This window comes from Diorhabda carinulata, chromosome X (assembly GCF_026250575.1).
Source record: "Diorhabda carinulata isolate Delta chromosome X, icDioCari1.1, whole genome shotgun sequence".
NCBI classification, from domain to species: domain Eukaryota; kingdom Metazoa; phylum Arthropoda; class Insecta; order Coleoptera; family Chrysomelidae; genus Diorhabda; species Diorhabda carinulata.
This window is the reverse complement of record NC_079472.1, coordinates 32,597,557-32,612,115: the sequence shown is the minus strand read 5'-3', so window position 1 is coordinate 32,612,115 and position 14,559 is coordinate 32,597,557. Positions and strand designations below refer to the sequence as shown.

The following is a 14,559-nucleotide window of genomic DNA, read 5'->3' as shown; positions in this document are numbered from 1 at the left end:
ATATATTTTTAAAAATAATCGGTAAGCGATTAATAGAAAATAATCAAATAATCGAAAAATATCGATTAATCGGAAAATATCAAAATATCGATAAAATAATCATGAGGTCGTTAAAAAGTTTCACGGCTATGGCGTACACACTATTTTTTGTACAATCGTTAAAATGATCAAATAATACAATAATCAATTTAACGATTGAAAAATTTATTTTTTGAATAATCATTTCAACATAATTCAATATCAGAATCTTACTTCCAAATATCTTCTGTAGGTTCATTATTTGGTTTGTTTTTAATGGGAATCAAACCATAATGTCTTCTGTATGTTCCTAGTGGTATACTCACTCTCTTTATCTTGTTTTTTGTACGAATCAAATCACAATCGTTCTTTTAAGCTTTATTTCCGATTGTCGAATAATCGAAAATAATCAATTTTCGATTAATTGTTCATTTCCGATTTATCGATAATTTTCGATAAATCGATTATTTATTATTATTTTCGATTAATCGATTTATCGAAAATAATCGATTATATTTTTTGATAATTGCCCAGCCCTAGTTATGTATCGCAAAGCTCCTCAAAGTCGTAAGGTATTAATGTTAGCAATTGTTCCAGTTGTAAGATTAATATTAATGGTTTTATGTAATGATAAATATATAGATAATAAAAATTTGCGATTCCTACATTTATTACTATAATTTTATCTGATTTCATATATGTCTTTAACACTATGTTAAAATAATTTCTAACACACTTTCACGTAAACAAACACTGTCGTTAAAAGTGACGCTATTCATGACAATTACCCTCTGAAAACGGATGGGAAATTATTACCTATCTCACTAATCAGGCAACACACAATTCACATTACAATAAAATGTATTTCCCCAGAAAAAAATGGACAAAAAACAAGCGAGTATATAAAATTACAGTACCGACATGTCACAGAATAATTTTTCCTAGTTATTTACACATTTCAAATATTTTAATTAGAACTTGGAGTATAATAACGTTATTAAATCAATTTGAAGATTAAATTTGCGTGGAGCAGTATATGTTAGGATCGTGACTTGACCACAAAACCTTCCAAATTAAAGAGAGAATCGAAAAAAAAATCGCTTCGTCGCTCTTCACAGTCTATTAGATATAAACAATCAACGAAGCGATTACGTTACATTCCATCTCTCTTACATTGTTTGTTATTAAATTCAAGGACCACTGAGTAATTTATTTACATTATCATTTATAAACACTAGTAATCAGAACTAAATTAAGTAAAAAATTTAGAAAATGAGTTTTAAACCAACATCGTTTCACGTTTTAGGTGAGTTTTTAAACATCTTTTTCATTTTATTTTAATCTATTATTGGTGTGGTTAAAGATTATATACTCGATGTGTGATAGATAAAATAAAGCGATGTTGCCAAGTAGGCAAAGTAGTAGTGCTGTTTATTAGCATTTCGAAATGCCCGAGTTCATTTAGATTATTTATGGTTAATAAATTTAATTTATTATATAATCAGTGTATATAAATGTTTATATATTCATTGATTAGAGGTTAGAAATGATATTCATATCTAGTGCATTATGAATAATTATACTTGAACTAAGAATTTGAGGAAATAGTTATTAACATTAAAAATAATGGCAATAACTCGACAATTATGAAATTTTCTCAATTTATCTGTCTTATAACGTCCACGAAAGGTTTCATTAAATATCAATTGAATATCAAATACACAATCTGGCTGCATCGTATAACACTTATATATCAACATAATATTATTAATATTGGAAAGTAACGATATTGTGCGATGAAAATTAATTTTTTTCAGAAAGGCAACTAACACAAAATCACATAGTATGGACTTATCCCACAATAAATGAAGATCTAAAAGCACTTATAGTACAAATTTGTTATTATCAGGGTTTTGAGGCTACTGGACTGTATTATTACGTGAGGATTGATAACCAATGGGTTTACATCAAGCAATTTATTAGTAAAAATGATAAACCGGCAGCTATTATAGTAACTTCTCACTATTACCAACCGAATCTATACGAAATCATATGTGACTTACTAGTTACAAGTTATAGTAACGAAAAGAATTTTGTTCATTTGGTTCAGATATATTTAAATATATACATAACGAACGGCGTGTCTGTAGAAAATAATTTTATAAATTTGTCTTGTTTCCCTTGGAAAACTGATGTTAAAGGTAAGGAACAATTATCAATATGAGTAAAAACATTTTTATATTAGAATAATATGGAATATTTGAAACTTATTAGTAGCTGAAGTAAAAAGAAAAAACAACTACCTATGAAAATTGAATATAGAAGATTTATTTTTATTATTGTAAGAGTAGTTTCAAGCTCCATAATTGACCATTTTATTTTTAGTCAAATTACTTAAGTTTTAACTTTTAAATCACTATTCTAACTGATCCTAATGGACACATATATAAATACGAACCAAAAAAAACTATTTGTAATCACGGTAAAGTTCATCCAAATTTCTAAGAATTAACACATGTTTTCCAACAACCAAAATAAAACGAGTCATACTTGGATATTTAAGTTCCGAAGTTACTATCTATATATAAACATGGCATTTATGCTTCCTTCCTTTTAAAGTCTCTGTATAGGAAAATCGGCACATTAGCTATAACGCCCATTTGTTAGAGAGAAAATTATGTCTTTCTATTCTCTCCTTCCAAGAAACTAATGGCGCTTGCGCGTGGCATCGCTATCTCCTGTCATGTGGTCTCGCGAATGTAATCAAAACAGCAGATTATATTTACTTGCGTGGTATTTACTTGTATTTTATTGTATTTCAAAGAGTTTTGAAGATGCAAAAATAAAAATCAGATATTCACGTTCGTTCAATGTGAAATTGTTTTGAAAATGCCCTTGTTTGATCCATCTAATATTCCTATAAACTTAATTAGGTGTTCCATGTTTATCTCTTCTTCTTCACTTTGATAAAGTGCATTTTCTTGCCATAGCTACCGTATATTTATATGTTCCATGCCAGCAATATGAAGCTATGAAAAAGGATATACTAAACCTATTAGCTCTGGAATACACAATAATACCGCTTATGTTATTGTTTAAATATACAATGTTAGCAATAAGACTATGAAAAAAGATACTAAACCTATTAGCTATGCAACACACTATACTACCGCGTATGTTATTCTTGTTTCAATTCTCATTTTTTTTGTAGGAATAATAAAGCATTTAGGAATAGAAATAATTTTAGTATATAATGCATTGTTATTGAAAAAACAAATTTTAGTTTATCATCCTAACATAGAAGAATTACAGGAGGTGAGAAAATAATATATTTATCTTTAAATTTTGGTTAATGCGTTTTATTCTAGAGTTTGGCCTCGCTAACAAGATTAATCTCATTTAGAAAACCCGAAGATTTTTTACAACCTTTTATTAGAACAGTAACTGAATTACGAAAGGTAAAAATAATTTCATTTTAATCTATTTAATGCAGTTTGGAATGAAAAAGACCTATGCCATTAAAAAACAATAGATATTATTATTAGCGGTATTCGTGGTAGTTAATTGGAACAGTTCTGATTAAATTCTGTACGCTTCAAATGCACATGCTTTAATCAGAATATGTTCTAAACACTCTCCTCTCATCTAGTTTGACATTTCTATGCTCTATGATCTACCTAACGTTTTTGTAATTATAAGTATGCAGGAAAAGACATAGATTTGAGGTTAATTCGTGGTAAAAATAACAAAAACGGTATGTATCCAACGGACAATCCTTGTCAAGGTCATAGTGTATATTGGGCGTATTAAGAATTATAAATTAAGAGTATTAAGTATTAAGAACCCAAACGTGCTTTATTAGCACTGGAACGCATAATGTCAATCTTCGCACGAATCTAATGACAGAACATGTTCATGAACTCTATGAACGTTAACTTGTTTATTATTTTAGAGGTTATATACCTTGACTTTTAATACTAACTAAAATAGGTCTATTAATAAAAATCTTGAAAATGTTTATAGAATAACTATGAGAAAAATTAAAATGCCGTACTTTCTTATTTGCGTTTCTATAGACGTACAAGCGGTTGGAACTATTGAATTTATTATTGATTCATGTGATCAACTAATTTTTTGCTTGTAAAATTGGTTGTCACTGATTCCATTATACACAAGTTTTTCTATTAACCTGTTTGGGGTGTAGGGTTAGGATTTGCTTTAAAATACAAAAAAAATGCCTGGAAGTAAATGAATATTGAAATAAATAGACAAGTATATAGTTCATAGTAGAATAGTGGTCAGCCAAGCCAAGCAAAGCCTTGGCCCCACTTGACATTACCAAAGGTCGATGACCTTTGAACGCTTTAGATTTAAACTTTTGAATAAATGGACTAAAATAGAGAGTATTTCCTCAATAAGAATTTTTATTAGGAAAATTTTAAAACAAAATAACAAAAAATTGCTTTGGCTTATAATTTTTAATAATGTATAATAATAATAATAATCAAATAATATCTTTACAGACTTCCAAATATTATTTAATAGGCACAACGAACAAAAGTTTGATAAATCAGAAGAATGTTTGTGAAATAATCGTCGATCTAGAATCAAAATTTGTTGATTATTCTCCTAACCCAAGAGGTAAGGATTATTTAAGGATAGTTATATACTAGGATCCATTGATTGTTTGATTTTTATAACTTTAACACTTAAAACTTATTCTCTATTTGAAAATCTAACTTATGCGTGAATTTTTCACTTTTTATAGTACCAATTATAGTGTTAGTGTATTAAATGTTTGTGTTCACTGTGTGAGAAACACATTGGTTCTTGTTGTTTGTCGCATTGAAACTAAACTTTATGTTTGCATCTTCTTCGCTCCTACATAACCTCAAAAATATACAAATATTCCTTCTTCCAAATGTAAGTTAATTCAGAACATAACCTCAAGTAGCCCTTGTGGTTTAAACGAAGACATCTTCTTTATATTTCAAATTTGTTTCTGTGCGTGAAGCATAGTTTTAATATTGGGTAATAAGTTAAGAATAAACCGGAACCGAATGTGTTAGTTTCTTTTAAAAAACTTATTAAAAAGAAATTTTGCACGAAATTATTTTAAGCATCTTTCATACTGTCAAAAAACATCTGTTATGCTAAACTATAACGACTTGTTTCATTTACTCTACTATGTGGTAGTAAACTGCATATTATTAAAGTAACCTTTATCATTCCAAACATAGATGACGTGATCTATATCTCTAGCATTTAAAACTAAGATATGAGTAGTTATCTTGTGGAAATAGATGCAGAGAGCCCGATGTTATTAAAGAAGAGACCACTTACCTGTTGTTTACAACAAATAGATGCAATTTTTTTGTTTCAGTTAAGTCTGACCTGTTGTATAGTATTCAACCATCATTCTATTCCTACAATTTTATTTGTAACTCACAATTGCAGGCAGACGCTAGAAAGTTATTATTGCTACCACATTTTACAACACAACAGAATATCATGAAAGTAGCTGATATATTTAACCGAAACTCGGTTGATTTAGCATTGGTTCTTCTCATAATAATCGTAATTCGTATTCTCCTATACTTTATCACAAATCTTTCAAAAGCTCAATAATATTTTTAACAAAAAATTTTGCGTAGTTTGGGTTAAACATGGCGGTCACTCTTATGTGGTCACAGTGTATATATCAGTACACTGTAGTACGAATTAGATTAAAGCGCCATTTTAGCAAGAGAGAAAAACAATTATAAAGTAATCATTTCGATACTAAGTGTATCGATATAATGAATTAATGCGATTTTAGGTCTTTTTCAATGAATAGTGATTATATTTTAGAAATTCCATTGAAACTCTGAATAATTTCACTTTTCAAAACGTTTGAATTTGAACACCTGCTAACAAATTTTCCACTACACGTATCGATTTTTTCATTCGATTTATTGATTTACCATAATGAAGTTTGTCGTTCGAATTTCTGACATTTGACACCTCATCTATTTCAGATAGTTTTAGTTTGTATTCGACACTCGAATAAAGTGCAAATCGTGTAATGAAATTAAATGTTTCTCTTTCAGATTTTGAATTGTGTTATTTACACAAAGAAGTGGCGCAATTTTTACTGCAAATTTCGGAAAGTGAAGAGACTGAAAAGCGTGCCATAGAATCAATATCAAATAAAACCAGTGAAATACTCAAACTTCTGAATAAGTTAAAAAACAACGAAGGGAAAATAGAAATTGAGGATATAGGAAATAAAAAAAATAATAAAAACTTAGTTAAATTTTTAATTAGTTTAGCTAAAGCAGAAAACATATTAGTAATATAACAAAGTTGAATATTTTATTTTTTATTATTTATACATTATTTTATTATTTTATCATCGGAAGGGATTGGAGGAAAACCAATAGTTTTATTTTGATCCAATTCTTCCAATATTTTTAAATCTTCTTCCGATAACTTGAAATCAAAAACATCGAAATTCTCTTTGATCCTTTTTTGATTCCAACTTTTGGGTACCGGTACTAAATGTTTGTCGATGAGAAACCTTAAAGCCACTTGAGAAGGGAACTTGTTATACTTTTCAGCGACTTTTTTCACAGTTTCATTGTAGATAATATCCAATAGGTCTCCATTTTCTCTACTAAAAATTTAAATGCTCTTATTAGAAACAACCTAATAATTATATTTACATCTCTTTTTGCTTTATTTCTTGCACATTAAAACAATTATTAGAATAAAATACTGGATTTGGTAAAGGTACCAAATTGAATGAACGATTCAGGCAGGGCCTGTGCACTGGAACTCAGGACGATTTTCAACGCCATCTATATTATCGGTTTACATCTAAAAGCTTACTTTTTGGTGTTTTATTTTTGAATGTTTGTCAATCTGGATTCTGAAACTAAGTTGCAATCATGCATCGAGTATATAATCTTAGGTTTCAGGTTCTGTTAAATCGGTTCGTTTTTGATTCAAATAATACAAGTTGTATCAGAAGGAAGCTCACATCTAATACAACAATTTTAAGAAAAGTGAAGAGTTCATTGAAAAAATGTTTAATACATATTAAAATACATTGCTTGTGAATTTATTTCTTGAAAATAACATCGTTCTAACGTAAACCGTTCCGCCAAGGCATTTATTTAATCGATGCACTGTGCAACAGACACTGCTACTAGGCTTGCTGAAAAAGTATCGATATATCGATATTTGTAACCGATATATATTGATCATCGAACTCTATAAATAAATGGAAGGGACACGTCAATGCGCGAAGGCATGCGAAAGTGTTTCCTAAATTGTAAGAGAGAGAATACATGATTGGAACCCCGTCTTTCTCTTGAGCGTTCTGGTTAATGGCGTTATTCGTAATATTTCATATTTCATATGCTGCTGTTGTAAGCTTGGGAGTGGTGTTATTTGAAGCCGACGTACAGTTGCGATTTTTGAGTGTGGGGACATTTAAGAACATTAAAGTTGGCTTTCTAACTTATAATGGTGTTAAAATGTGTTGCGTATAATTGCAATAATCGTCTACCATTAGACAAAAACTAATTTTACTAAAAAATTGCTAAAACTTGTTTTTTTTAAGTAGGTTACTTTATGTAATAAGTGGGGCTTTAGATAGATAAGACTAAAACTTCAACGTAATTTTCAGTTGTATGTATGTAATTTTTATTCGAAATAAAATGCTTTTATTTCTTATCGCCTATTCTTAGTTCTTATCATTTGTGCGACGGGGATACTACAATATAGCTATTTCTATCGGTCTCACTTTCGCAGCGCTGCGCGCGTTCCATTTATTTATCGAGTTCGATGATATTGATCCGATGCATCGAAATATCGATACAACACAGTATCGAACTGTCATAATTCGGAATTTATGTTCCACGACGTGAATCATGTTGTCGTGTAGTAGTAGTACTGTATGTAATTTTTTTATAAAGAACGATAATAAGATAATATTACTTGTAATTTATAGTAGTTGTAGTTTATTGATGTTTTTGCACATCATAATAATGTATTTTCATGAAAATTACTAATAATATTATTGAGCTAGGTTGAATTAAATACATAAGTATTTTGAAACGTTTAATTTTTTTTAGTTTAACCGATACATCGATATTTTTCTCTTGAGAAATCGATGCTAATATTGATATTTCAATAAATATCGATACATCGATATTTTTTTTTCATCTCTGACATCCCTAGCTGGTACATCCTTCTCGCTAATAAGTACACTAATAAGCGAGGCTGTTCTCTACGCTTCATAACAGACCAGTTTGACATTCAGTGCAGCCACTTTCACGACACAAAATTTTTCGCGCGTTTATTGAATATCGAAACGCTTGGCATGCAGTGTAAGTATGATTATTTGTATAGCGAAATAAGAATGTATTTCGCAAATTGTGAAGATAAAATGTATAGTATCCAGAATGTGATATATTTTATCAAAAATTTAGATTCACTGATCAAAAATTCACAATCTAGCGATATAAAAAAAACGCCACAAAATATTACACAAAGAAATATTTCCTGTGAAAGATAATTAATAAATTTTTCTTACCCTGGCGCCCCTAAAGGTGTGTAACAAACGATGATTATATCATTTTTTTTGCAATATTCCTGAAGTTCCTTTTGTTGTGCATACAAATGTACTTGATTCTGAAGACAGACCGGCCTTATTCTACAATTTTTCAAAACAACATCGATTTGTTGCGGTTGAAAGTTGGAAAGGCCGATATATTTAGCTCTTCCAGAATCTACTTGTTGTTCCATTTTCTGGAAAAAGACATTAAATACTGTGGAGATTTTAAGCTGAGAAAGATATTCATCCAATATCCAAGTTTGTTTTGATTACAATAAATCTTACAACATCGACCGACCGATGGCACTTGGCAACGTTTAGAATATAATTTCTCTTGTTACAGGATCAATTATATCATTTAAACTTGAGATAATTACTTTTTTTTCTTTGGCTACGATGTCACTCCAAACGTTAATATTGGAGGTTGATAAAAAAGTTTTGAATGTCAAATTTCGAGTGGAAATTAATTATTTTACATAGAAATAAATAAAAAAATCTGATCATACAACTTTAAGTTTACGGTTAATGTGAGTTGCGAGTTATAAAATTCAGTAAATGTTTAGAATTGGGGTCCACTCGTTATTTTTCATAATGTTTTTTCATTGTGTTTATTTTTTTGGGCACTTTTAGTTGATTAAAAATATTAAAATCATATTATTCATCCAATTATTAATTTTGTTAACAAGAAATAAATTCTTATTAAATAGTTATACCATTGTGAAATTCACGAAACGTTACAAAAAAAAATGAAGGGAATCCTAACCTAACTTAAATTTTTTAGTAATTTGTAAAAATTGTTAAAATGCTAATTAATTGCTTTTTTTTAATTTAACGTACTTTTCGTAAAATATACGAAGTTGTTTGAAAAATTTTAAATACAATTTTCGGAGAAAAATCAAAGATTTTATAGTTATTGGTCAAAAAAGTGTTGAAATTTCAATTTTCAAACTTAGGTCTCTTTTTTATCTAAAACGTACAAAGAAGTAAACAAAATAAAAAAATATCAATCAAATGCAAAACCAATTTTTGTGTACACTATAAATAATTTCTGCTAATAATTAAAAAAATATCTAATCGTAAAATTACAAATAGAAATCACTGATGTTATCTTACCTTCCATATCTCGACATTTTCTTTATCACTTAAAGGTAGGTGTACCAAATATAAATCGACATAATCGGTCTGTAATTCTTTCAAAGTTTTTTTCATTGTATCTTCGACATTTTGATCTTCTCCGGGTTTCGGCATATATTTACTCGTTATAAAAAGATCCTCCCGTTTCAACTTACCAGCAGAAAACCATTTTTTTAAAATTCTACCGATAATTTGTTCACATCTGTAAAATGACGCGGTGTCTATATGTCTGTATCCGGTTTCCAAAGCATCTTCAAATGCTTCAATGAATCCTTGTTGCGGTGGACACTGAGAAAATAAAATATTTGACTCAGGTCAAATTAAAAGTGAAGTTTAAACCCAAGCATCGGTTTAAACAGAGATACCGTTTTTTTAAACGTTACCGACTATCTGGTGGTAATTTAAACTTTAGTTTAACATGAAATGGAGGATTCGAACCTAACTTTTTCACATTTTTACAATATCATAAAAGGTTTTCGTAGAAGGATAGAAGATTTGCACTTTACATTTGATGTGCTCGACGATGATGATGAAGAAATTATCAACATTGTCGAGCGCCGAGAAGTTCTAGAGCAATTTTTCAAATTATCCCCCTTATTTTTCAAATTTGTTGAGGCACTATCGAAAACATAATCGTTTTTGTTATTTTCATCATTAAATTCTTTTGGATTCGACTGTTTCTTTGTATTTCTTCACAAGAATTACAAAAAACACTACATCATAGGTATATCACGATTGTTCTCTGTTCATTTTTGTTTATAAAAAAAAACTTTATAACAAAATCGGAAGTATTTTGGTCATATTTGTGACAACTGTTTTAAAATTCGACATTAAAAACAAAATAACTAAATATTTTATTTGTGGTCTAGAGTGAATTTTATTATAGGATAAATTATAGTGAGTTTCGATGTCATGATATAAGAATTCAATTCTTTAGTTTATTCTATGCTTTTTATTTGTCTATTGTTGCGTTCTGTAATGTTGTACGTGGAACAAAGCGAACAGAGAGTGATTTGTATCACGTGACTATAACGGAAGAATTGACCAATTCGTATTGAAGCTGGCTAATAAATCCAGTGACAACTGGAGGTCTGTTTATTTTATATATACAAAAACAACGTACAATATATTAGTACAAACAACTGTCGAATAAAATTGCTAATTGATTAGCATTGAAACGTCAATAAATCTGCGAATTTTGTTTCAAGATTCGGAGCTCAGAGTGTGCAAAAGAGCACTTAGATTCAAATAAAGTGTATAGCCGAACGATACCGAGCAGTTAGAATCATCAGATGTACTTAGCCGAACGCAGTAAATGTAGAAAAAGAAGAGGAAGGAGCTTTGACGTTAAATAACATATTGTAAGTTACTAATGATTAATAAATATATGAAAACATATTAACTGGCATTTTAATAACACAAAATCAATGAATATAAATAACTTTTTTATTGATGTACTGTTATATAGAAAATAGAAGTGGTTACTCCACATAAAACAAATAAAATGAGTTAGATTTTATTGAAATCACTTCATTTTATTATATATATATATGTATATATATATATATATATATATATATATATATATATATATATATATATATATATATATATATATATATATATATATAATGGTATATATTTTTCAAAATTTGTTACATTTGCCATATGAATATCAATTGAGGCCATCTAAAACGATTTCCAGTTATACAAGATGCTTCAAAATTAGTTAAATCGATTATATTATTTTTTAAATGGAAACCTCTGTATAATTTTTTCAAGCTATAATTATCATCCCTTAAGCTTTAGTCACCAACTTTTCAAATATCGGTAACAGCAGAAAACCCTAAAGGACTATTTTTATGTAAAATTGAAACAGCAACCGTGTTTCCAAATTCAAAAGAGAATCGTTTTTCATTAATTTTCCCGTACTAACTGTAAGATGATTCCAAAACGTACTTGACAAATTTACGTATTTTGGACACTTCAAATGAATTTTGGGGGCTCTGAATTTGCATTTTAACATTGATTACGTGATGTTTTTACTTCAATTGAAGACTTGCTATTTCTTGAATTATTGAAAATTGTGTGCAGCTTCATCTAAACTGACAAATGAAACTTTTGTAATTCATAACTTCTACTAACTTATTTTAAGAATTTAGTTTCGATATAATTAATGACTAGAAAATGATTGTTACTTACTGTTCCATAACCAATTGCCGGAATTGAGAATCCATTTGGCAACGTTTGATACTCGACAGACATCTTAAAAACTCAACAAAAAATATTTTAGGACATGTTTTAAATGTTGAAATTCAACATTTGTTAATAAGAAAAATAAATAATTATTGATCATTATTGGTTTATTGATTTGAACAATACGATTATTTTTATAATAAAATAGTAAAAGTGACGTCAATATTTGACTATTTAATCAAGTAAATGTAAAGTTATTTTAGGTAATACCTACCAGTATCACAAATCACTTCTGAACTACAACTTTTGTTTGTTTCTTTTTTTATTTCGGTTTTTATCGTTTATATAGTAATTATCGATAGGAATGGGAACATTAAATATAAATTCGATTTAGTTGAGCAACAGGAAATGTATGATTAAGCCATAAATAGATTGAGAATATACACATACGAAAAAGTCCAAGAAAACACAAAAATTTTGGAAAAAATTAATTTTTCACTTAATCTCCTTTTATCTCTAATCACTTTTCCCAGAGATGTTCAATGAATTTCATTTGCTTTTTATAATAAGTATCGTCAAGCTCCTCAAAATAGTCATTAACTGCCGAAATCACCTCTTCATTGTTGTAGTAATTCCAAACTTTAATCCATTGATTTTGGCCATTGAAATAACGGATGTGAGAGCTTCTTCTTTCTTCTTAGTGAAATGCGGTCGTTTTTACTTAATTTCTTCGCTCAATCTTTGCAATAAGTTCGCATTATACTCGCTAGTAATAGTTTTTCTTTTTTCGAGACAGTTAATGAGAATTTCCCCAAAAAAAACCGATACCTTGACCTTCCCTGCAGATGGAACGGTTTTTGCCTTCTCCGGAACCGGTTCTTTCAAACAATTGTTTTGATTGCTCTTTTGTTCGAGTGTGAAGTAATGAAATCAAGCTTCACCTATGATTATGAACCTACGTAAATATTTCTGTGAAAAATTACCAAATACTCGATGAAAATATCTAACTCATTTTTTTTGGGGGATATTATTTTTCTCACTATTGCTTGTATTTCTTCGTACTTTGTTTTATCGCTATGTATTTCGTTTTTATAGGATTTCCTTTTCTATTTCGTTATCACCAGTATAGTTCTTGATTTCATTGTATCTTGCCGATACTTCTTCTGCAGCTGTATGCATTTTTTTATATATTCCAAATGATCTTTTGTGTTGTTCAAGGTGTAAACATTAATTTTTAGTTTTTCGTCTATGCGTTTCTTGTATAGTTCTTTCACGCTGTCATATTCCAAATTGTCGCGTATTTGTTTCATGTTTATATCTATTCCTGTATTTTGAATTTCTTTTAGTAGTTATCTATTAGTACAGCAAATAAAGATCGCAACATACCCTCGATACTTTCAACCCTCAAATTATTTACCAGAAAAACATTTGGAATGCACCTGGAAAATGGCCCAATGTTCCAAAAATCCGTTTTTCGCCAATAACTGCCGAAATATGGCAGTTAGGGATTTCTTTTAGGGCTTAAAATCAAGGTCTATTCATTATCTACAAAAATTGTCTTGTCAAATTTGATCATTTTTGAGATAACAAACCTCGTATTTGGAGCGCTGCCGGGGACGCAGAAGGGCTCGCTTCACGCTTCTCCTAGAAGCAGATGGACAAATTGTTCAATAACTCGTGTAAAAATTAATATTTTTTCATGATTTAAAATTCACTTGAACGGGGAAATCCATAGCTAACACGGTATACTGACTATTTTTTCGACAAATTTGTTTTTAATATGGAAAACCCTGGCCAAAGTTTTCTTTCCTCGATATTTTTCGACTATTATCCAATTCACCCATGTTATTGTTAATAATAGTTATTCAGTTGAATCTTTTTGGATTCTGTCGCTTTGAAAGGTGTTAAATATGTTCAGAAAAATTCATTTCATAACATCCGGGTATATTAACAAACAAGGTATTTTTTAAGGTTGTTTTATTTTTGGATTTTTGAAGTTTTTAAAAATCCTGGGAATCTTCAAGAAATTAACAAATAATTAATAATCAGATCGCCTTCAAACGTACATCATTGGAAACTTGATATTGTCTACTTTTTAGTACCTCTTTTCTTTTTTTTCCAAGTTCCGTAGTTTTATAGAAAATTTAAAAACCGCGGACTCGAAGGAAAACTGTACTTTTTTTTTCGAGCATTATTTTCTCTCCACCCTCAAGAATGTTACTTTCTAGAAGGCCACGTTCTGATCTTTCCATTGATATACATTTCAAGTATATTCTTTAGAGTACGAAAAAAATCCCCGCCTCCAAACAGATGGAATTGCGTCATATATTTTTTCATTCTGTGCGTGAACCCACGCGGTGCCCATAACCTATAGTATTGTCTGCTATATTCTCTGCCTCCACGCTGGCTTTTCAGCTCTTCTGCTTGGTGTTGTTTTGATGTTCATAATAAACACTCTTTCGCGAAAAACATTGATGTTGCTAAAAAACTTATTATAGACATTTTTGTAGACATTTTAAGCCAAAAAAGAACCCCCAAGTGCCATTTTACGGCAGTTATTGGCGAAAAAAAATCCCTTGAACAATCCTTGCAGGGTTGATATATTTTCC

The 14,559-nt window shown here is 29.4% G+C and overlaps 2 protein-coding genes across 2 annotated transcripts; one reads left to right on the top strand and one right to left on the bottom strand.

The window, feature by feature from the left end:
* Window positions 1–943: 943 nt before the first annotated feature.
* LOC130901023 (DENN domain-containing protein 10-like) lies at window positions 944–6,373 on the top strand. The gene is made up of 6 exons (XM_057812075.1): window positions 944–1,324; window positions 1,836–2,219; window positions 3,230–3,333; window positions 3,387–3,476; window positions 4,542–4,659; window positions 6,108–6,373. The coding sequence occupies exons 1-6, from the start codon at window positions 1,291–1,293 to the stop codon at window positions 6,356–6,358; spliced, it is 981 nt and encodes a 326-aa protein (XP_057668058.1). The 5' UTR covers window positions 944–1,290; the 3' UTR covers window positions 6,359–6,373.
* Window positions 6,304–12,362, bottom strand: LOC130901024 (aldo-keto reductase family 1 member A1-like). Its single transcript, XM_057812076.1, has 5 exons — window positions 12,225–12,362; window positions 11,957–12,027; window positions 9,734–10,042; window positions 8,600–8,814; window positions 6,304–6,673 (listed from the first exon to the last, which is right to left on the bottom strand). The coding sequence occupies exons 2-5, from the start codon at window positions 12,017–12,019 to the stop codon at window positions 6,394–6,396; spliced, it is 867 nt and encodes a 288-aa protein (XP_057668059.1). The 5' UTR covers window positions 12,020–12,027; window positions 12,225–12,362; the 3' UTR covers window positions 6,304–6,393.
* Between the last annotated feature and the right edge of the window lie 2,197 nt (window positions 12,363–14,559).